At 37.5% G+C, this 25000-nt stretch overlaps 2 protein-coding genes across 7 annotated transcripts in view; one reads left to right on the top strand and one right to left on the bottom strand.

Annotated features, from left to right (window-relative positions):
- Hnrnpd (heterogeneous nuclear ribonucleoprotein D) overlaps positions 1 to 14273 on the bottom strand; it is a 17466-nt gene extending 3193 nt beyond the window's left edge. For 4 of the 6 annotated variants that reach the window (XR_001504942.1, XR_007341188.1, XM_015499241.1 and 1 more), the window contains exons 1-5: positions 13725 to 14273; positions 11792 to 11848; positions 2370 to 2538; positions 1458 to 1619; positions 291 to 422 (exon numbers count right to left, since the gene is read on the bottom strand). Coding sequence is in view for 4 of the 6 variants with exons in the window: in XM_015499241.1 (XP_015354727.1) it covers positions 291 to 422; positions 1458 to 1619; positions 2370 to 2538; positions 11792 to 11848; positions 13725 to 13960 (756 nt within the window). In the remaining 2 variants the exon portion in view is untranslated. The remainder of the gene's footprint in view (positions 1 to 290; positions 423 to 1457; positions 1620 to 2369; positions 2539 to 11791; positions 11849 to 13724) is intronic. The other 2 variants (XM_015499243.1, XM_015499246.1) reach the window with 1 other exon arrangement.
- Positions 14274 to 14697: 424 nt separating this feature from the next.
- The window catches only part of Enoph1 (enolase-phosphatase 1), a 63723-nt gene continuing 53420 nt past the window's right edge, over positions 14698 to 25000 (top strand). Inside the window, exon 1 of the mRNA XM_048784765.1 lies at positions 14698 to 15024. Coding sequence (XP_048640722.1) covers positions 14980 to 15024 — 45 coding nt within the window. The 5' untranslated portion in view covers positions 14698 to 14979. The remainder of the gene's footprint in view (positions 15025 to 25000) is intronic.

Genomic DNA, 25000 nt, shown 5'->3' with positions numbered 1-25000 from the left:
TTAGATCAGGCAATAGTACTAAGAGGAATAATCACTTCTGATGATATACAATAAGTACTTGCTAGAGATATGTCATTTCATTTTATATGCCAGGTCCTAAAAGAACATTTTTTGATAAAAACCTAGACATTCAAAAATTCACTTTAACAAAACAGTCCCTCCTAAAGTCATCGATCAACTTTTTTTGCTAAGGAGCAAGGAGCCAATGTATAATCATGCTATTTAAAATAAGCCCTTACAGAAAGCCAAACTCTCTAGATTTCTCCACAAGCTAAGGATGTTTAACTTACTTTACTAAGACCAACATTGTGGTATTTCTTCTCCATTATCTTCTTCACTGGTTCTTCTTCTTTAAAGGTAATAAAGCAGAATCCACGCCTCTTATTTGTCTTGTTGTCCATGGGGAGCTCTATGGATTCCACCTGATATTAAAACATGAGCTTTAGTGTTCTAATTTTCAATCTGACATTAACAGCACAAGATTAATAGGGGGAAAAAACATACAAACATACATTTGGCCCTCAAGCTTTATTCTGCTGTCTCTCCCTGTTTATTCTAATTTTTTAAGAGGTTCTTCAAATTTAAGAGTATCCACTCTGACCAAATCTTCACAACTAATTATTAAAAGCAAGCTTTACCAATTATTAGATTTCCTACCTAACTTGAGGATTAGAAACTCAAATGCTTACAAGTAACAAGATAGTCAATTTAAAGAAAAAACTAAAATGTCTATGTTTGGGAAAAAACAGGTGGAGAAGGCAAGACTGCTATAAACTGGAGGGCATATGCCAAACGCATCACGGAAAACTGCTATTCAAGTCTTAGATGGCTGCTGCCATACAGGAAGGCAGCAGCAGTTCCAATGTTGCTTGCTCTTGCAAATATTAAGTGTATAATTACTCTTATTAATACTCTTCTACATGTTTAAATTGATAAGGGACTATATCCTGTTGATCATTCATTTCCTCCCTATTCTCAACACATTTTCTTCTGTACTTCAGGTAACCCACGTGGGTTCTTCCATGTATTGTTTATATTTTTATTTCTTCTACTAATTTGGTAAATCTGAGTTTAGAATGCTTGTCCAAGCAGGGCACAGTAAGACACCTACATGCAGTCCCAGCTACTTGGGAGGCTGAGGCAAGAGGATGGATTATGCCCATGAGTTCAAGGGCAGCCTGGTCAACATAGCAAAACCTCGCCACTTGAAAAAAAAAAAAAAAAGAATGCTTCTCTGTTTCATCTTTCTGTACCTGTGCCCAGTAACACTTGTGCTCATTTACATGAGAAAAATGTTATCTAACTTCCAAAAATCTGCCCATTATTTTCAGTACTCCATTCTAAAACAAATCACACTATCTGCTATAACATCGGAAAAACACAATTAGCTTTTTAGTCTGCTTAAAATGCATCACACTAATTTTGACAAACTCTGTCCAAAACATTGTATAACATACCTCACCAAAACCACCAAAGTACTCCCTTATTTTCTCTTCAGGTGTATCTGGAGAAAGGCCACCAACAAAAATTTTTTTAACAGGCTCTTTTGTTTTCATGGCTTTGGCCCTTTTAGGATCAATCACCTTCCCATTCAATTTATGTTCTTTCTGATCCATGACCTAAGGAAATTAAGTTTTTCATTTTAACTGAAGTTTAGAACTAGAACTTACTTAAAAATAAGTTAAATACAAAACCAGGCATATGTTGACTGGCTCAAGATTAAACTGTGAAGTCATGTAGTGATATGACACACCAACAAACATACTAATGTCTAAACCTACAGATAACTAAAAACTGGGGGTGGGGGAAACACCACACAAATTTAACCATCCCATGTAACTGCCAGCAACATGAACAAACATGGCTGCTACTTGCCCTTGGCCCAGGATCAAAATTAATGATTTGATTAAAAAGTGCTTTACCTAACAAAAATTTCAAAATATGCTTCTGTGAACTGGTCACAGTACATCCTTTTAACTAGGCATTTAAAGTTTCTATTAATTATGTATTGTATTTTTTTCCCCAATGCCAGGGATCAAACCCAGGCCTTGCACATGCTAGGCATGAGTTATATCCCTAGCCAAGTCTCAACATTTTTAAGTACACTTGTTTTATTCTCTTTTTGTGATGCTGGAGATTGAACCCAGGGCCTCACACATGCTGGCCACTGAGCTACAAACAGTCCAAGTCTCAAGATTTTTAAATGTTAATTTTAATTTAGTAAAGCCTGGCATACAGAGTATTAATAATTCCTCAATCTGCCTCTTCCTTGTTATACTTGTAAAACTACACAAGATAGGCAAATTTATTATATCAAACCAAACACATTTTACTATATTATTAACTGATCAGAACACATAACACACTACCTTATCTACACTCTCCGACTCTTTAAATAGCACAAAGCCAAAACCCCTTGATCGCCCTGTGATAGGATCTAACTTCAGAGTGCAGTCTACAACTTCACCAAATTTGGAAAAGTAGTCCTTCAGATCTTTCTTTGTAGTGTCCCAGCTAAGGCCTCCTATAAACATTTTCCTGTAAAGACAAAAAGCAGTATTAAAATGCTAAAAAGAAAATGAAATGCCTTAAGTATTATCCATATTTTTAACACATCTTTTCCAAACTGCCACCAAATTTACTGGGCAGTGTATTAAAATGTCATTCTTCCTACATAGCCCCACATTAAAAAAAAAAAATTATTCTAGAAAGCTTTGTTTATCGCTGCTGAAAAATTATAAAATAATGAACAAGCAGCAAATTACAAGTCTTTTGGCTTTCTTTTAAAAAACTTAAATACATAACCAAGTAAAAATCTAGTTTTTCTAAAATACCATTAATAGCAAGACAATCTTAGTTTCAAATTTCTCTTACAAATCTTCATTAAACTTGTCAATGCTACATAGTAGTCTCCAATGATCATGGCCTCCTAACCATGCTTAACTTCTTCTCTACTTTTAATAACTTTCCCATTAGCAGAGTTCTTAGCACACAATAAAAAATTCTAAACCTCATAAGCTATAAAACTTTTTTGATGTGCTTAGTCCTTAAAAGACAGAAGCAATCATGTAACCGTGAAAGCAATTTAAGGAACAGAATTATCCAATGAAGCACAATTCACTAGTTAGATGATTTATTTACAGTAGAACCTCAGTTAACCAGCAATAATAGATTTAAACCTTTTGAAGTGCTAAGTGACAGGTGGTAAGTGGAAAACCACCAAGACAAGAACAAAGATACATGGTAAGAAAAAAAGCTTTAAAAAGATTTTTGAGTCTTAATATTTCAACAAAATAGCAAAAATGTCAGATATGGCAGTAATTCTGTGATATTATTTGCATCTGCTTGCTTTGCAAAAGCAAGAAAGAACTCCAAAACTTAATTAAACCTTCTATTATACTTTAAAAAACCAAGTCTAAAACAAATTTTAAGGGTAAACTGTCAGAATTTGTTATGTGGGGGCTAAAATATTTCCCTATGAGAAAAAAAAATTAAGTTTGCTGAAGGTTCTGCGTCTTTCTTACTGGGGTTGGGTCACGGAGAGTGATGGGGGAAATATAGTATTAACTTCCAGCTCTGTGAAGGAACTGAAACAAGCTTTTCATACAGAACATCTCCTTCCTGGGGCCTTTAAGATAGGCCACTGAGGCCCATTTTAGCATCAAGTCAATTTATTAAGGTCTTTCTGCTTCATTCCTAAGATGTCCCTGAAATTAAGGTCTTTCTTCTTCACTTCTAAGATGCCTAATTAACTGAGGTGTTACTGATCCTAGTGTTTTAGTATACTTATTTACTAATGACAAAACTTTCAGTGCAAAAGAAGTCTTACTTTAGACATACTGTGCTTCTCATTTCAGGTTAAGTTTTCAAAGTGCACATGTATTCTAGAGCTGGTCCATTTATGCTTAATTTTCAGAACTTCCTCAAAAATTCCATGCTTGAATTAACATTTAAAACTCTTGGTAATTTATAACCAAGTCAACATAACCCAAACACCTATAAATGTGAATTTCAAATGTTTACTTATTGCCAATTACATGAAAAAATTGAAGTATTTTCTTAATACACATTTCTTTCATTTGAATAATACTTCTAATATACAAATCTTACATAATTTGTTATAAACACCTTATTTTTACCCAAAGATCCAGAATACTTCCTTCATATATGAAAGCCCATTACCAACATTTACTCTTTCAAGGTGAGGACTCTAGCCTTTTAACAAATGACAGAGCACTAACTACATGGTAATGACCTTTTGCTGAGAGATGCATAGCAAGTTCTGTAACAGATACAAATTCAGATGAAGATTAACTATTAAATCATCATATCTGATCATCACAGAAACTTACCAAAACTAACTAACAAAATTTGAAAGTACTTCAGTCTACATGGAAAAGTTAAAGAGCCTTATTTTAAAAAGGTAAATTTGAAAGGCAAGAAAATTCTGTCCTATTCTTCAAATAAAGACAACTAGTTTGGATATAAGCAAAATATTATTTATATTCATAGTATCCTTAATTTATTACTGTCAACAAATACAATTACAAGGAAATGTAATACCTATAATGAGGAACATTCTATTATTATTCTCAAGCCCAAGCTGTTCTTTAAGAGGCAAGTTAATTTTCTTAATCATTAGATAAGCATGCTATACTAATTCATCAAGTGGCCCAGTAAAGTGCTCTCTATAAAGAAACTTCCCACCAGTAATAGTCATTACAGAAGTTGTTAAAGTTTAGTCTACCTTAGAGCTAAAAGGGTTTACTGAAGATACTATCCTTCCTAATCTATCAAAATACTATCCAGAATATCAAATATTTTGACCATCTACAATACACATTACTATTTCTAGTCTCTACCTTCCTTTAAGCACTGCCTGCCTTCCCTAATCTCTCCTATTGTTTATTAAACATTCAACTACTTGGAATGAAATGTTTTACTACAAAACATCACACCTCTTCTGCCTTCTTAAATATAGCAATCATGGTTTCAACATCCTATGGGTCAGTAATCAGTAATATATTTTGCTACTGTAGAATGCCCATAAGGTCCTCTGAAATTTGGCAGCTATTCATGGATATACTAAGAACATTTCATTTCTTAGCTTTTAAAACACGTTTTACTTTTCATTTCTGCCCTATTAATCACCAGTTGCTTTTCTAAAAGTATCTCCTTTCCATTTTGTACTTAATTAGCTAGCTCTTAAAACTTCAAATTTTGTGTAAGGTAAATGTAAATAGTTTCTGAGCAACATCCTAAGTGGTTCTTCTTTGAGATAAATGAGTACCTTGGCAGCCCAAAAGCCCTGTGGCTTTTTCTTCTTTTCTAATTAAGAAAGGTTGTTTAACAACTGATAAGACCAGTGAATATATGACAACACAAATGATATCAAATCCATTCCATCTTCGCTAAATGGAACACATTAAATCTATTCCAAATTTATTCACTAAGCACAGCAAACTATTAACTGTATATCACAGCAAGAAAACATCTGTTTATTTTAATTTAATTTTGGACAAATGGGCACTTATTTAGTCTCTCTAGAACACTGACATACAATTTTCGTCAAACTTAAGCACTGGTCTAATACCAATTTAAATTACGTATATTTTTTATATATCTTGCTTAAAGCACAATACCTACTGTCTGTCCAGATTACCTCTGCTGCCTTGAATACAAAGACTGATTTTCAAGTTGCTGTCACTCCTGTAGAGGTGCAAACACTTTCCAATGAAGTAGATAGAACTTCGAAAATTCCTAAGCAGCCAAGTTAAAACTACCAAGACTTGTTCAAGTAGCAACAAAACTGGTTCCTAATGCTGCAACGTAAGTTTAAAATTCGATCCTTAGTTGTAAGTGAATCAACAATCCCGATTAAAATATAGGACTTCATCTACAGTATTTCATTGATAAAGAATAACCTCTTAATCCCATCTATGAGCTAAATATTTCAGAATCACAAAGGCAATACAGTATGCAATTTAAAACACCTACTCAATAATAGAATTCTTTTTGTTTTCACAGCTGCTATTACTCCAAATTATAAAATTCAATGGCAAGCATAAAATTATATGACTCAGTGTAGATGACTATCCAAATGCTATGCAGTGTCACTCAGGAATTGAGGCTGCTTTCCGGGCCTTTTTTAAAAAAATCACATTTTAGTTCAAGTTTAGGGGAAGTAAAAGCCAAAGTGCCTATGTTTAAATCCTAGCTCTATCACTTGTTAACAGTATAACCCTAAGTAAGCGGGAAAAAAAATTCTAAGATTCTTTACCCATTTGTAACAAGCCTAACTCAAGATATCAGTAAGTGGAGTTAAATACAGCAGAACAAAGCAAGGAATTCTGTCCAGAAAACTAAAGTTATTATAGTGGAGTAATGCACAATCTAAACATGATTTAATAACAATGTAACTTTTCCATTTACTCAATGGTTTAACTTTTAACTACAAGGGCTTTATAAACTTTCCAATATTAATGGAAAAGGGACAAAATAAGTTTTACATACAGACTAGAAATTAGGTCATATTTTATTTAAGAGCTCTTAAATGTAGCTTCTATGAATCATTTTGGTGACTTGGCAGTCCTCTACATATATGCCAGCACTTTAAAAATAATTTAAAACATAAAGGGAAATACATACAGAATAGTGCTTGCTGGTTGAAAATGCTCTCATTTAATAATCCTGGGTTTCCCCCATCAATAAACTGATAATTGAGGCCTTAAGATTTAACATTCCAAAGCCAATAATATTTTAAAGACACCTTCCCTAACAAGTCTTTACTGGAATTTACTGTCAAACACTTACTCAAGTGTTTGTACTTACAATTTTGTAATAGGAACAACAAAAAAAGCATTCTGTAACTTTCAAACAATTCTGAACTCATGATTTTACATATGTGGCTTCATAACAAGTTCTGACAGTTGAACAAAATGCAACAGAATGTCAACCTGATACATTTCAGGTATGGGCCATAATTGGCCAATCACTGGCATCTATTAGAGTAAATGTTACTCAAGCATATAATTCATCCATATTTTAATCATTTTCTGGTATTTTATCATTAGAATCTTTTTAAAATCCTAAAATGATAAATTATAACAAAATCTCACCAGCCCCTAAGACATGAGCACTTTCCTCAGAAACACAGGTTTTAAACTTAAGTCATTAGTTACCTATAATGAGAAGGTTATTTCACAACTAGATAAGATAGTATGGAAGTGATTTTAGAATTTGTCTAAGAGCTAACCTTATTAGTTGACAACAAATCAAGAATATAACCAGACTTTTAAGTTCCACTCTACTTTTTAAATAGTTTTTAACTATTCACGACTACATCAAAATTGAGCAATAACCCCCCCAAAATTATTTTCCCACTATTAATTCCCCCCCAGCTTTCAATACATGTCAGGATGACATTATAAAGTACAAAAAATTCTTTATTCAAGACTAACATGTACAAAGATCAAACATTTTCTAAGCAAGGTTAATTTTTTATATTAAATCTAATTTCCTAAAATAAACCTTGCTTAACCCACCATTTCCCTTTTTTCTTCATTTCATTACAAGGAAACAATGACTTGTGTTTTAACTTTTTAAATTCTCAACCAACTTTAAAATGTAAACTCCTATTTACCTAAGAGGTTAAGGAATGGTATTTCCTTAACTTTTATATAGTCACAATCGTATGAAGTTTTCCATTAGAAATAAATGCTGAAATCAGAAAATGATTTTTAAATCATTCCTGATGAATTTTTAGCATTTGCCAATCCTTTAAAAACACATTAGTTTTCAACATAAGGAAAAATTGCGGGGCATTCTTTCCATGTTGTTGTCTGCTGAATAGCTTGGTTAAGAATATTTGCTATAGTTTCATACATCTTGTAAGACCAAAAGGTAGAGGGTGAATTTCCCAAGCTGATGGTTTGAAATCTAGATAAGCAGGAGTTTACATTGTATGAACCAATACTTAAAGCTATCACCCTGATTATTAGCCAAACACTGCCAGTAAATAGGAATCTTCCCTCGTTACCCCAAATATTCTTAAATAACTAGCACCAACATACAACACAATACTCCAGAAACTAAAATATGCTTACCTTTACTCCACAGGAGTAAATCACTGGCAGTATCAACTATTAGGGCACCGGACAAATACACACAAGCTATGAAAGTATTCTATGTAGTCAATCTTCCTGTGGTGAGCATTGTTTCCAACATATTCATTAGCAAACCAAGTAACAAACAAGTTATATTACCCGAGACCACACTGTTGAAAGTGAAGTAAGAGAAACAGATCCCATATCTACTATAAGGCTGAAGCAGAGCTAAAGTCAAATCAAGCCTGGACTAACAGAATTATAAGTTATGTATCATTCCATTTAATTTGCATACACTTAAAGTGCACAGCTATGAATGGAATGGGGCAGTTATTCTAATCATGGTTTTTATCATTACTTAAACTATTATCCTTCATGGTGGCCACAATGACACCAAAATAATGTCTGTTATATTATGGAAGCCTTGCATATGACAAAGTAACCAGACATTATCAAAAATATACACTGATTTTATAGAAGGGGTCACATGACTGGAAAAAAAATAAACCCAGGTTTGAGGTAAACATGTTTCTCTCAAAAAGCAGTACTGAAAAACTTCAACAATACTCCCTAATTCTAAGCTTAAGAGATTATATAATTTATATTATCTTTCCTATCAAATGAGAATTTGAATGCAAAGAATTTAATACTCCCAGGCTGGGGATGTAGCTCAGGGTCTGTAGAACATGCTTGCCTTCCATGCACAGGTTCAATCCCCAGCATCATTTAAGAAAAAAATAAAAAAAGTAAAGCAGAATTGAAAACTATCCCCCTAAACATTTACCATGTCAAGATTTGGAGACAGCCTTTTCTGCAATTTTAACCCTAAGAAAGCTGTCAAAAGTTCCAAAGAATACTGAGACCTAGCTATTCAGGATCTCAATTGTTTCTGGCAAACCCAACTTTACTGAATAAAAGGCCAGTATATTTGGCTTGGGCCTACTATAAATGTTAATTATTTTACAAAACAATGTTCATATTGTCCCAGATGCACTAAGGTATAGCTTACAATTCCTAGTATTTTAAACAAAAACATGAAGCCCTTTCTAATAAAAGTACACAGGAAGTAACCTATAGCAATATTCCCCAAAATAATCATCCTTGAGCTTATATACTGTTACAGGAGTCAATCTACTACTATCCTGTTAATGGAGAAACACCACTATATACTGTTATATCTGAATGGGACCATTTTGCTTCCTACCCTATTCAAAGTGGGGGTAGGGAGGGTAGGTTAAGTTAATAATCAACCCATCTGTGTGAACACTGTGTGAACACTAACATAACTCTAGCTTTCTAATGTTCTTTAAAATTTAAAAACAATAATCCAAGTAGCTTACTACATGACCATGTGTATTTCACCCAGACACTGGTTAATTTTAAAGTATCTGCAACAGTAGATATAGTATCTACTATAGCAATGCAGAGAATAGAACAATACTACATAACAAAGCAAAATGAGAATTTCTAATGCAATTGTTTTTAGTAAAAACTAGTGATGTTAATACTATAAAGATTAAAGCAAGGTAGCCAGGACTGGTTGTGTATGCCTATAATCCCAGAGACTCTGGAGGCTGAAGCAGAAAAATTACAAGTTCCAGGCAAGCTGGGCAATTTAAGAGACCCTGTCTGAAAATAAAAAATGAAAGGGCTGGGGATATAGTTCAGTGGCAAAGCACCACCAGTTTCAATCTCCAGTACAGGGGGTGGGAAGCAAAGATTCTAGATGTCATTTAACTATGGGAATGAACATTTATTCTCTAGTCCCATAGTACACAATGGAAACATTCACTAGAACTAAAGTTAAGATGCATTCCTAAAAATAACTGTTCATTCTCATATGCAAAAGGAAAAAAGAACAGCAAAACTATGCCCACAACAAATTGATTCAGAAACAGAAATACACAGAATTGTATTAAAATCAATTCATATGATTTTTTTATCCACTAAACAGTTTTATCCTCACCATTAAGACTATAAAATGAACTCCTGCCCAATATTCCTCAATGTGTGGGAAACAGAAACACTTAGGTCGGCAAGTGTGTAATTTAAAAAAAAAAAAAAAGCTTAAAGGTCTTTAGGGGATTTTTGCTCAAAGATTCAATATCTGCAACAAAATTGGGCCAAATGATTAGGCAATTATCATGTCAAATATTAGACTTTTAAAAGACAAAAAATACCAGGCATGGTGGTGTATACCCATAGTCCCAACTACTGAGGAGGCTGAAGTCAGAGCCCACAGGTTCAAGACCAGTTGAGGCAATGTTAAGATTCTATCTCAAAAAATAGAGAACTACTTTGTAAGTGCAAACTTGCTTAACTTAAAAGGAATCTCAGTAAAATATTTCAGTGGAGGATGACAACTGGTCATATTTTAAAATGTTCATGAACTACAAATAGTTGTCAATTTTCCATAAAAGAGGCTGCCTCAAAAGCTGTAGAATTACACAGTTCTAGATAGCAGGGGAAGGACAATTCTGGTAAGAATCAACACCCACCTTCACATCTAATTGCTTATGGTCATTTCAAATTACTGGAAATGAATTAAGATTCAAAATGCATTATGAAATAAGTCAAATACAGTTACATGATTTAATGTTAATGTCACTATTAACTAGCAGTGAAGGTGAGTCATTTGTGCCCTCTAGCCACCAAAATAGAGGGATTATTGTTCATCTTAAACATTTACTCAGTTTGTCAAACTCTGACTCCAGTCTTATATGACTTTTTGCTTTTTCCTTTGCCTGTTGTCAGTCTACTTTATCACCAATCTAAAACTAGGCAAATTTCAGTGGATGAGAATATAGTAAGTAAATCGTGTGTAAAATTAAAATGTTTACCAAATGGGTTCTTCAAATATAGTTTGTATAGATACAAGGCAACTATCTGCAAAATATTGTCTCTTTACTCTCCAGTGGTGGAGGATACAAACACTTGAAAAATCCAAATATGATCCTGAAGGCAAAAAGACTGACATGGGGGGCAGAGGGATCACAGGATGAAAAGAACAATACTCAATCTACCAGCCTCTAAAGAGAAGTCATGCAATTGTGAATACATGTGAACAAACTGTAATTAACATTCCAACCAAATCACATGGAAAATAAAAATTAAAAAACCTTGTAAGAGCTACAGTGGAAAGCCACATTAGCCCATCTCTGAATGGCACATATCCAATTCTTATTAAAAGTATACTTACAAACATTGTTAGTGAGAAGAGACATATTTTTGTATAATGCTCAAAGTACTAAAAAGAATTTTTACTTTTGACATCTCCAGAATACTCCAGTATAACATGCAAGACATTTCAAACAGAATTTCAAGTAGTCTTCATATTTAGCATTAATTTAGAATTTCAACAAAATTATTTTTCATCTTAACAAAAATAAGTGTGAAATTATGATAACACTTTTTTGCCCAAATATAAAAATACTAATTGTATTTAGCTTAAACTGACCAAAATGTAATTACATGCATTACCACAGACCAAATATGTAATAGCATCAGTTTTGCCCAAAGATTATGCACGATACCTACAAATGTTTTATATCCCAGGCATAAGATATCCTATTGAATCAATGTCTACAATTTCCTGGGGATCAATGGGCAACTAACCAATACACAGCCTCTTCAAGTTATGACTATTGAAACCTTTATAATACAGAAATAAAATTTAAAAGTTTTACCATTCTTCCCGCTGTGCCGTCGCTGCTTCAGTGTGTCGTGGGGAGGAGTTTGAATGGCTAGGGAATTAACAACCGGTACAGCAACCAATCAAAATTCTAGTTTTAGTTTTTGACATTGTTAGGGTTAAAAACTTTTAACTCATTTACACTTCAGTTCAACAGCAGCTAACTACAAAGGAAGCTGCTTTGCGATTTGAAAACTCAGGACTAACAAAAAAGCCTGCCCCAAACTTAAATTATAATTTATCATTTTGGTGTCTCTGTCCGAAGAACAGAATTCAGAAAGCAAAAACCAAAATGTTAAAGGCTTAAATTTCCAAATATTTAACATATTCTTTTCTCAAATTACACTACGTATATTTCAAGATTAGTTCTGTTTAATTAATAAATTAAGTTTACTTCCCCTCCCACCTCCACTCCCCCAAAGCCAGCACCATCAGTAAATAGCCTGACAAGAATCTGCCTAGGCTAAATTATTAAAAACTTCATTTCAAAGTGCTTCCCCAACACCCCCTCCGAACCCTATGCTATTGCCCAGTAAAGGAAATCATGTTTCTAATACTGGGTTAGTGACATTTTATTGCTTTTACCCTCCACCAAAAGCTTTCTCCTTGTTACAGTGAGAAAAAAAAAATTTTTTTCATATACACCCTCCCCATTACAAAAAGAAATGGAGGCATTAACCCAAGATCAATAGTCAGTAATGGGAATAAGAGAAACTCAACTAAGAGCCGGGATTTAGTCCCTTCTGTTAACTCTTATTGATGCTGCATTGTAAATATATTTTTCAAAGCAGCTTTAGACAGTAATGTGTAAGTTATTCCAATTAAAGGAAGCAAGTTTGTATTAAGAACTTGAAAAAAGAAAGTTTATCCCACAGCACGATACAGGATCTGTTTATTTTATGAAAAAGGGCGGGGGGGCATCCTTTAATTGTGGGTGAGAAGGTGGAAATAAAACCGAAAAAAGGCTCCTGGGCACCGAAAAGTGGGGAGAGATGTAAAAAATAATAATAATAATAAGGTGCACAGAAAAAGTTAACAGTACAATCTGTACGAATAGTTGGAAAACCCAATAGCTGAGGGCGCGAAAAGGGTGCGCGGTTAGAATAACTCAGTGGGATGGGGGGAAGGGCATCCAGCAGGCCAGAGGTAGGAACAGCTCCAGTCAAGTGCAAGCCCCGCCGACTAGGAAAGGAACTTAGGGAAAGCCCGCGAAGCAAAACCAACGTACTAACAGGGATTGGGGGCATTATCAGCAGGCCAAATTTGTCCCATGGTGGAAATGTAAGGCCTATACAGGCATACCGTTGTGCGATTGCGTAAAGTGAAAAAAAAATATCGAACAAGTCCTAAGGCGAAACTTACTTAAAATGAAAAACATTCGGCCTGAAGCCGACGCGGGAGTAACAGACATGAACGATCTACACGTTCCCCAAAGCAAGTGCTTACAAACAAACTTGTCCTCTCGTTAACAGTGGGGAAACACCAAATAAACCTCAGTAATCCTGGCAGAAAAGCCTTTTGTTTTTTTCTATTTGCATTTTTTTGTGTCCAAGATGTGAGAAAACAAGGAAAAGAGAGGACAGCGGAACAGATAAAAAGGTGTCCTCGACAGGCGGGAAAAAATCCTGGCGGCTAAGTCGGTGGGAGGAGACCCGTAGCGAGGGAGGAAAGGAGGGCGGGCCGGGGAGCAGCATGGTGACGGCTAAAGGTGGAAACGTGTGTGATGGGGGAGGGGGCAGTAAGCAGTCAGGGGAAGGAGGAAATGAAGGCTCCGGGGAGCCCAACAGAGCAAAGAGGAGACCAGTGCAGGGAGGCTGCAAGGGGGCCTGGAGGGCGGGCTGAGAGCGGGAGCGAGGCCTAATGGCGGGGGATAGGGAGGGGGAGGGGGCCTAGTTGGGCCTCACTATCCTGGGCTGCCCCTTACTCACCCTTCATCCTCCTCGTTCTTACTGGCGTCGATCTTCGTCCCCTCGGATTCGGCGCTGCCTCCTTCGGTGCCTCCAGCTGCGGTTCCGCCCCCGGTCCCAGCTCCGCTTCCCGCCGCCGCCGCCGCTGTCCCCTGCGCCGCGGCCACCATGGCTCCCTCCTGCTCGCCCGCTGAGCCGCCTACCGCCGCCGTTGCCGCCGCCGCCGCCCCGTCCCCGCCGAACTGCTCCTCCGACATAGTGCTACTGCCTCCGCCGCCGCCGAGACTACACCCGCCGCTGCCGCGAACCGAAACTAGCAGCAAAGTAATCCCCGCCGCTGCCGCGCGCCCGCTCTACCTCGCGAAGCACACAAGACAGAGAAGGCGTGCGCGTGGCTGCAAAGGCTCCTGCGCCTCTCCCTGGCCTGCCCCCCTCGCCTCCCACTCTCGTGCGGCGCGCACTCCCACTATCTCTGGCTGCACTAAAAAAGAATAAGAAGCAGCGGCGGCCACTCTTGCCTCCTCCTCGCTTTAATGGCGCCGCCGCGGACCACCTAAAATGGCCGACGGAAGAACGGCGCGTCCCGGTCACGTGACGCCAGAGCGCGCCCTTTGCGCCTCCCCCGCCCCCTCCACCGCTAGTTCCCCCGGTACCCTCTTTCTCCTCGGTCCCGCCCTCTCACTCCCTTTTTTACCTTCCTCGCACGCGCGGAGCCGCACACCGTGGGGCCTTTAAAAGGAACCGGAAGTGACGTGCTGTAATACGGCCGTGTGGGGGAGCATCGAGAACAAGGAGCGTTGGTTAGGAGGCGCAGCTAGAGAGGCTCCTTCCTCCTCCCCCGCCCTTCTGAGGATTCCTGGAGTCCACTCACCTCTCCCTACCATGCGGACTGGAATAGCGGTGACGGGAAGGGGTGTGGTTGCTCCTCGCGGAAGGCCACTGTCCTGTGCGCCTGCGACGTTTGGATGAGGGAAGAGAGGAGTACTCCCGGCGACTTATGTCCTGGAGGGCCCAGCCAGAGAAAGGAAGCTGCCCTGAAGCGGCAGCCGCTTTTGCCGGCGGCGTCTGGGGAATCCGGGCTGACGGTGCGTGGAGCGAAGCGCCGCTGCGGACCGTGCGCGTGCCGTGACAGCCGCAGTTCCTCCGCCAGTCGTCCCCGCCCGAACTCAGTGACATTGAGGTTCCCTACCGCCGCCGCGGGCCTTGCCCAGACAGGCTGAGGTCGCTGACAACTAGGGCTACCTTTTCTTTAAGATTGACTTTCCAACTAAGATTAATGCTTGCCTGCTTTTCTCCTGAAATTTTTCGTCAAAAGAAGCAGGTAACGCTTAGTTTTAAGGAACCGGGATTGTTTTTGCTTTGCTTGCCTTATTAGAAAGTCCTAAAGTCTACCGTGGTTCTTTTACATTAATGATAGTTGGGAAGTGTGTTAAATCAATCGAGGGTTCGTTTAGTTTAATGGCTTTTAGTACTTGTACTAAATAGGATACATACGCCGTGAATCATCTTTACGAGATTTCTGAATTTGTTGTGTTGAGGTGGTTGTGTGGTGTTTGTTTTTTTTGTTGTTGTTTTTTTGTTTTGTTTTGTTTTAACACCATTAGGCGTGTTATTCAGGATAACAGTAAAATTATTCTTTAATAGACCTATTAGATACTCCAGCTTTGGCTCGAAGCTGGATTATTTATGGTTTGAGATTTGCAGCTTTCTGCAACTATCTTTAGAAAAAAATGAAATTTCTAGGTACTTTGGTGATCAATAAATAATTGTTTGCCTATTCAGCATTTGTGTAGGCTAAGTTAGGAAAAGTTTGCAAAATACAGCATAGAACTCTCAAGATATTAAATACTCGTTTTCTACTATGTACTTAATTTATAATAACTGAACGCTATCCAAAAATCCCAAAGGAAGAGAAAAATAAACTTTTGCATCGTAGACTACTTAAAACTCAAGAATGCAGGTCAAATTTTGAAATTCCAAAAATGTAGATTTCCTGAAGTCCTAAATTAAGCAATCACAGGAAGGCAATGTTAAGAAGGTTTGTCTACAGTGACTCCACGTTTGTCTTCACTTGCCAGGATATTAGCCAGTGATAAAGTGGCCATTGTGCTCAATTCAAAGTTTTGAGCAGGTTGGAGACCACTAATATGATGAATCAAAGGGAAGTCTCTTGAACCTTTTCTGGTTTCAAGAGAGGATAACTATATTGGGACTGTGGCTCAATGGTAGAATGCTTCCCTAATGTGCCTAGGCCCTGAATTTAATCCCCAGCACTGCAAAAAGAGACCAAATGACTTCATGGTTTCATTTACTCTTATAATATCCTTAGATTTGCCCACTTTATAGTATTAGCAACTTTTCCAAAAGGTCCGTTGATAATTCACATGCAGCCCCGTAACTTCTGGAATACTTGGAATTTATAAAAAAAATTCCAGTCAACATAGGAATGATTTTAAACACATTGCTATATGCTATGTGATAGCGAATGATACAATATCACTCAACACTCTTTATATTGTGGCCTAAATTTCTACACCCTGTGCTCCTACATCCACCATTCTCTTAGAACTCACTTAACTCTAACCCTGTTTAATATTCCTCACCTGCCTAGTAAATGCCTATCCATCCTTCAAAACTCTAATCAAATATTTGTCTTTCTGTGAAGTCTTCACAGACCTCTTTAGGCAGAATTCATTCTCTTTTTGTCATAGCCTCATATCCTTACATCTGTTATTCTTCATGTAATCAACTAGACCGTGAGTTCATGAAAAAAATAATGTTTTCTGTGTATCATTCTAATTCTCAAACACGTGCACTCACACGTACTCTCTCTCTCTCTCTCTCTCACACACACACACACACACACAGAGAGAAACAAGACATGTACAATTGCAAGTTGAATTATTGAATGATAAAATACTAGGTATGTCCAACTGGCTAGATTTAGGGCCTTTCAGACAAACTAGATATGTTTCCAAGGACTTAAAATGCACCTCCTAACTATCTCACTTCATCTTTGGCATAAATACAACTCTGAATCTCTTGATATTTGAACAGTGTTAAGAGGAAAAAACTTTATTATACATTAATAAGTAAGAACTTAATGTTTAATTTCTAGCAAGAAATGCTTTATTGGACAGTCTCAAATCACTGGGAAGAAAACTATCCTCTCTGAAGGTCCAGGACATCAGAAATTCCATTGCTTTAAGAGATCCATAGTATGTTTAAGGTAACATGCTGAAATGCTAGATGCTTCTAAATTTACCCTGATAAAGCAGTAACTATAAAAAAAAAAAAAAACAAAAAAACTAGAGAACTCATAAAAGAGAAAAGACAAATCAATCACATAGAGAAAGCTAGGTCCAGGTGGGACACTGTCCTCTGATGGAGGAATAATGGCCAGAGCTAGCTCAGCGTGTTTATTATATAGGTTTTATCATCAAAGTTCATTTCAGACTTAAACTGGAATCACTTTTACTAGGATAAAATGTATACATCTAAGTCAAGGAGTCAAGGTTTTTATCTGCTAGATGCTTTCTACAGATTTGGCAGAAGATAACATTGTTCAGATTTTTTTTTTCCCCCCCCTAAACACATGAAATAGACCAAGGGTCTTTATTGAATGATCTACAAGGTTCAGAGTAACCATAAAATCTGAAAACACTAGTCCTACTTATTCATTTCCTTATTTATTTACTTATGACTGTTCACATTTTTGAAAACATGTATTCCAGTTGGCACCCGAGAATGAACTGTGGAAGAAACAACAGAAAGGTACACATACTTGAGTTTTTTTCTGTAACCAAGTTAAATAGTCTGTAACCTGTATTGACCTATTTACTCACCCTCTGTAGGATTTAAGAATTTTGTTGCAGAGTTAACTTGTAGTTTTAAGTGATTAAGTGCCCATGTAATAAATATTCTGTATCATTGTTCTTGGCTGTCAAGTAGTTATCACTTCACTCAGATAGTAGAAGTTCATTAAATATGAACTAACAGGTTTTGTTTCAGCAATGAAGTCTAGATATGGTACATTTTGAGTGCTGCTTAACCAGAGGACCATCAAAAGGGTGCCTTTAGAAGCAATTAAAGAATAAGTACTTTAAAAGGATTCACATGATAAGGAATTTAGTCATCTCACTCCAGGCCTACATATATCCATCTAACTACTTAACATCTCTGCCATGTCCTGCACGGCTTTAATTCAGAAACCAGCAAGGGGCAATGGGGGATTAAGAAAAGACAAACACATAGAGAAAGCTAGGTCCAGGTGGGACACTGTCCTCTGATGGAGGAATAATGGCCAGAGCTAGCTCAGCATGTTTATTATATAGGTTTTATCATCAAAAAGGTTATTTGTGGGAAGTGTTTTGCAAAACAGGCAATCTGAAGGACCCAGCACTGGTGAGACATTAGAGTATCTTGTTATGCTCAGAATTCTCTATCCCTGACAGCTGGTACTTGAGCTCCAGGTCCAGACTGATATAATTCCAAACCTTTGCAGTTTCTTCAGGCCAGGTGTTACCACAGCAACTGGGCAATCTTGACCTATACCTTTACACAGGAAGTTCCCAGTGCAGCCAAGAGGCAATCAGAGGTCATGATCCAAGCCACCACTCTCCACATATCTTCACCTGGATGTCCATAGACATCACAAACTTTAGATGCCTAAAATTGAACTGAGTCTTTCCTACAAATATACTTCTTTAATCTTCCTTGTCTCAAGTAAATGACACCTCCATTCACCTTTGTGCTTCATCCAAAACCAGGGAACCAGCTTTAATATCACCCCCCACACCAACAACTAGTTAGTTACCAACTCCTGTCTGCAAAATTTATCTTGATTCATCTAAATGCATCTTAGAAATAAATACTGGGGTAATTTCTAGTTAGATTTATTCACATTTAAGCGTGCAGCACATTTTGGCACAAGTAGCATCTGGTGTTGATAATATAACAGTGACCCAAACTGATAAGGCCTTTGAACTCATGAAGCTGATACTTTGGTGAGGGAAACAAAGGACAGACAAAATAAGTAGATAATATAATATAATTTTCAGTAGTGACAGGAAGAAAAGTAATAAGGTGCTGAAGATAGAATGTGTGCAATAAGGTTTTGAGAGAAGACTCTTGAAGAAGATAACTTTTTTAAAGTAGAGGCCTGAAGGAAGTGAGGGAGAAAGCTGTACACAAAGCTTTTTCAAAGACTACACAGCAAAGAGTACATCTGAGCCAGGCTTTTCTACAATAGAGGCCAGTTCGTGTAGGAACATGGTTAAGTTCATGTAAGCTATGGTTAACATTTTGCATTTATTTGTAAAATTGAGAAGAAAAAGTTTTGAGCAAAATAAAGATATGTTGTGACTTAAACATATAAGTGGATCATTTTAGATGTGTGGACAGTGGACTATATGAGGGCATCAAGGAAATGAGTTTAAAAGTCACTGAGATGAGTTGACTATATTTTAGCATCTTTTGATTGATCTTTTGACAAAGGGCAAATCTACAGAAAGGGTATTAGTTCCATGTGGTTAAATGACTTTGTTTAGCTTTTCTAGAGTTATGTTTTCTATGAAGAAAAACATGTTCAAATGACAGCAAGCGTCAATGAAACTTAAGAGTTAGATTGATAGTAATAATATTTCCAATAAAACTCAGATTGCATTTTTGTTCAGTTTCAATTTTTTTTCCTTCTATTTTCCCTCTTCTGGAAGTTCTGGAGTGAGATTTTGGTTAGCTACTACAGTAAGGGTTGGCCATAAGTCAGGTATTACAATAAGTACAATTATTTGAGCTCTGGCCTCTTGGATACTCCAGACTTCTTTCTTTCCCCAAGGACTAAGGATGAAACCAAATACTATCAGGTTTTACTTAATAAAGTACTTTTAAGTTTTTTTTTAGCTGCTAATTTTATAATTGTTTTGCTTAATTTGCAGGATCGACAATTCAAGGAAGTTATTGTAAAAGAGAATGTAGTACAGAAAAGTCAAGGTTTTCAGATTAAGGCTCAACTAACAAATACTGAAAGTCTAAGAAAAAGTTTAGAAAAATGTCTATGTCCTGTAGCTATTTGGAGCCTTTTCTTTTCTGTAGTGGCTGTAAGTTATTTGATATTTCTCACCCTATTTACGCTGCATCAGAGTAATCACCTTCTTACACCATGGTTAAGAGTTCTTAGGTTCTTAGACTTAATACAGTTGTTCAAAAGTAATACTTTGAAAATAGTGACACATATCAGTTAGTACCTCTGGCTATAACAGGAAGGGTTTTTCTGTTTGCTAGTTCATGTCCTTGATATTTTGGTTACTATAATAGACATTTGATGTTTGGGGACTCCCAACATCAATTTTGTCTTCTCTTAGTAATAATGTAGAAGAAACCAGTGGAGCAGGGGTGAAGGCATAAGGAACAGCTTATCAGATGAACTTTTCATCCCTGGTCACATTGTTTGTTTCTGGAAGAGCACAGAGCCTAAGGCAGCCAATCATATCCAATAACTCTTGATTTTGAGTGAAGCAACACTCTTCCTACCCCACAAACAGAAGCATCTAAGTGGAGGAACCCACTGGCAGCCATTTTGCTACACAAAGATTCCTTTTTTTTTTTTAAAGAGAGAGAGAGAATTTTTTAATATTTATTTTATAGTTTTCAGCGGACACAACATCTTTTTTTTAATGTGGTGCTGAGGATCGAACCCGGGCCGCACGCATGCCAGGCGAGTGCGCTACCGCTTAAGCCACATCCCCAGCCCCACAAAGATTCTTACCTAGAAAGCTAAGAATCGAACAGCAACAAAAAGTTCCTGAGACATGAGAGGATCATAGGTCCTGGTCACATTCTTTGAGATCAATTTCTTCCTATCTCTACGTCTAGACAGATATGAGACTTGGTAAATTTTCTTTTATCATTTAAACCAGTTTGACTTGCCATTTTATTTCTCTGAAGTATTCTAACTATTCTGATCTGTTGGTTATTGACTTTACATTACTACTATCCACTTATTTTTATCTCTGCATTAAAGAGGAGAAGAAGCCAGGAACATTTTCCAGAATCTCCTTTCCTTTGTAGTTCTGAGTTAAGAGTTTGCCAACATGTGGTATATCATATTCCATGTAGACTACGGTGATAAGATATTGTACCAAAGACTGGATTTATTTCTCACCCTTGGGAGACTAGGGAGTCCAATGTAAGTGTTGGCAGATTCTGCATCTGGTAAGGGCCCACTTCCTAATTCATAGGCAGCATCTTCTCATAGACCCTCACATGGTGGAAGGGACAAAGGAGATCTCTGGAGAGAGAGAGAGAGATGGGTGTGTGTGTGTGTGTGTGTGTGTATGTATTATTCCCATTCGTGAGGATAGAGCCTTCATCTAATCACCTCCCAAAGATCTGACCTTCTAATACCATCACCTTGGAGGTGAGGGTTTTAGCATATGAATTTTGGGGAGACAGACATTCAGACCATAGTAAGTATTCGCAGTAGAACAGGAAGGTAGAAAAGGAAAGCTTGTATTCTTGGATATTGTAGCAGCTTCACAGACTTTTTCCAGGAAGTTGTGGCTCTTCTCGGATCTCTCCACAAACTCCCACTTTGCATATGTAGCATCCAAGCACAATAACTTCTCAGACTTTTTTGCAAACTACTGCTTCGAGGTCATGGTGGCTATAAGTGGCAGCTTCACAGACTTCTCCACAAGCTGTGGCTTCTTATATCAATGTTCCAACTTATCCATCTGCAACAATCCTTCAAGCCAAAGTCATTAGTGAATGTTCTCTAGTACTTCAGTGGTAATTCCAGACCTTCATTCCTTTGTTGTCTCCTATATCCATTACCCTTAGTTGCTACAGTCAATCTCTCTATTCCATAATACTTGCATAATACTTTCTCCTCACTACAGCTATTTATAGGTGATAGATTTTCAGGAGGCTGAGAATATTCAGGGTGGGAATTAGTTGTTTGATCCCATTAGGTTTGAACATATTAATGACCTCATAGCAAATGGTGATGGCATTGGTAGTCCATTGGATGGCACACAGTGGCAAAATTATTAATTTATTATTACCTTGGATGACCCAAGAAGTTGCTGTAATGGGGTAATATGGTGGAAATAAAGGGTACAAGGACTGTGGAGTGGTTTGGGTATTTGAAAGTACACCGGGGAACTTAGAGAAAGAAAATGATACATTGAAAGCTTTAAATTCCTATAGCAAAACCTGGATGAGGAACCAGAAAATTTCTTACCTTCCTGGAAAAATATAAAATACCTTGCTCAGGTCACAGAGTTAAGATTTCAAAAGAAAAAACTTAAAAGTTGATCATACAGGTGGCTAAGATATAAAGCAAGTTGCATATATTTGCATGAGCTCTTAAGATATTTATCAGGGAAAAGTGGAATTCTGAATATTAGAGTTTAGACAGATTTCCACTAAGCAAGAGTAACTGCTTGATTCTGCCAAGTCAGCCAGGCTCAGTGGCACAGACCTGTAATCTCAGCTAATTGGAGACTAAGACAGGAGGATAGCAAATTCAAGGCCAGCCTGGGCAACTTAACCAGACACTGTCAGAATTTTTTAAAGAGTGGGGTCGGGGGCTCGGGATGTAATTAAGTGGTAGAGCATTTACCTTGCAAGTGCGAGGCCCTGAGTATAATCCCCAGTAACACACAAAAAAAAAATTCTGCCAAGCCTTCCTTGTGAGTACAAAAACTCTTCTTCTACTGTGGTAAGCAAAATAATGGTCCCCTAAAATATCCATGCCCTAATCCCCGAAACCCATTAATACGTTTCTTTATTGACAAGGGACTTGTCAAGATATGATTAAGGTTCTTAAGATTATCCTGGATTATCTGAGTAGACCCAATGTAATTACAAGGGTTCTTACAAGAAGAAGGCAGGAGGGTCAGTCATATCCCAGAGATCTGAAAATGCTGCACTGTTGGCTTTAAAGATGGAAACAAGGCCACATGCCAAGGAACATAGATTCCTTTTAGAAACTGGATAGGTCAAAGAAAGCAATTCTCTAAAGCCTCCAGAAAGAATGCAGTCTTTTTTTTTTTAATATTTTTTTTTTGAGACAGACAGAGTTTTAATATTTATTTTTTAGTTTTCTCGGCGGACACAGCATCTTTGTTTGTATGTGGTGCTGAGATCGAACCCGGGCCGCATGCATGCCAGGCGAGCGCACTACCGCTTGAGCCACATCCCCAGCCCAGAATGCAGTCTTAAGACACCTTAATTCAGCCCTGTGGTACCTCTAGAAGTGTAAAATAATAACTTTATATTATTTTAAGCTATCAAATTTGTGGCAACAATAGGAATCTGGCGATCTGTAGAGATTATCCTTCCCTTCCTTTAAGAGCCTGAATGAGCTCTCCTGAAATAGTTGCTTTACAAGAGAATGCTGATTGTCCTCAAGACCCATACCTATTGCTTCTCATTCCTTCTAAATGAATGACTAGACTTGAATCTTGGAAGATCCCAGCAGAACACACATTACATGGTATTCTTGGTGTTGACCATAGTTTAGCCAATTTGGAAAACTATTTTTAAAGATTGCTAAAATATTTTTCAAAGAGGACATAGTATTTATATAAAAGGACTGGAAAGTGAAATTTTTTTTTATTTTAAATTTTTGATTTTGTTCAGCTGCTGATACTTTATGGCTGACTGGCAATGTGGGTGACTTAATGGCTTTATTTGAGTGGCCTAGGTTTTTTTCTTCCATATTGCACTGTGGTTATATGATGATAGCCATGATCCAGTAAAAGAAAAACTGGTGATGTGGTGTGGAGGTGGGAGGATGATTATAGATACCAACCTTTTTCTGTTTTTGGTACTGGGGATTGAACCCAGAGTTGAGTTTACTCATCCCCTGAGTTATACCCCCAATTCTTTTTATTTTTTTAGTTTGAGGCAGGATCTCACTAAGTTCCTGAGGCTAGCCTCAAACTTGCAATCCTCCTGCCTTAACCTCCCGGTGGATGTGAACTTAAATGAGAGGAAGTACAATTCCATCTCACTGTAGAGTAGAAGGAAGACCATGTGAGTATATATATAGATCATGTGAGTATATATAGATATAAATTCATTGGTATATTTAGGGGTAAACATAATTAGTTCTGATTCCTTCTATTTTTCTCAGATAATAAGTCTTCATTAGCTAGGAGTGTGGACAGGGGAGGAAACTGAAGGATCTTAGGGAAAGTGTAAGGGCAAATTCACTAGGCCCAGGAAATAAAAGACTTGGTAAAGATTGACTTCTAAGGTCTGAGAGCCACTCCCTCAAGAAATCTGTGGCAGGATTTATCTTCTTTGTATGTGGTTATAACAAGTAAAAAGCTGGGGATGTGGCTCAGTGGTAAAGCACCCCTGGGTTCAATCCTTGGTACTTAAAAAAAAAAAGAAAGAAAGAAACCAATTTGAAAAAAAAAAAAAAACAGTGAAATTAAAGCTAAGTCACTCATAGGACTACCTTCCTAATATAACCACTTTGGCTTTGTTGACTATGTAAGACCTCAGAACTGAAACCAATAAATCAGGCAGTGGTGCGTGCCGATAATCTCAGCTACTGGGAAATCTGAGGCAGGAGGATCACAAGTTCAAGGACCACTGGGCAACTTGGTGAGACCCTGTCTCAAAGTAAAATTAAAAAAGACTGAGAATGTAGATCAGAGGCAGAACAATCTTGGGTTCAATCCAGAGTACCCCCAAGAAAAAGGAGAACATAAGTCTGCAGGAGAATTGTGCATGAATGTTCATTTCAACATTTCTGATAGCCAAAAAGTGGAAATAGCCAAAATGTCCATCAACTAGTTAATGGATAAGTAAAATGAAGTATATCCAGGGACTGGGGATATATCTCAGTGGTAGCAAAAAAAAAAAAAAGTATCCATATGTTTCAGAGGTACATAATATAATATATTTGATGACTTGTTAGTAGGACTTACAGACTTAGCATATAATCATGTTGGTGGTTAAAACTCATTATAGGCCAGAGACTGAGGGCATAGCTCAGTGGTAGAAAACTTGTCCAGCACATACAAGGCCTGGGTTCCATTCCCAAAGCTGGGGGAAAAAAAAAATTCATACAATTTTGCTATGGTTAGTGAGGCCTATCCAGCCCAACCCTAAGTTCATATAAGGGAGGAAAAAGTATAATATTATTTGCTGGGTATGGTGGTGCTCGCCTGTTAATTCTAGTGACTAGAGACTGAGCAAGAGAGTCAAAAGTTTGAGGCCAGCCTGGGCAAGTTAGGGTGATCCCTGGGTTCAACCCCCAGAACGGGGGGGGGGGGGGG

The sequence above is a fragment of the Marmota marmota genome, unplaced genomic scaffold (assembly GCF_001458135.2).
Source record: "Marmota marmota marmota unplaced genomic scaffold, marMar, whole genome shotgun sequence".
Lineage (NCBI taxonomy): Eukaryota > Metazoa > Chordata > Mammalia > Rodentia > Sciuridae > Marmota > Marmota marmota.
This window is presented reverse-complemented; position numbering and strand designations above follow the sequence as displayed.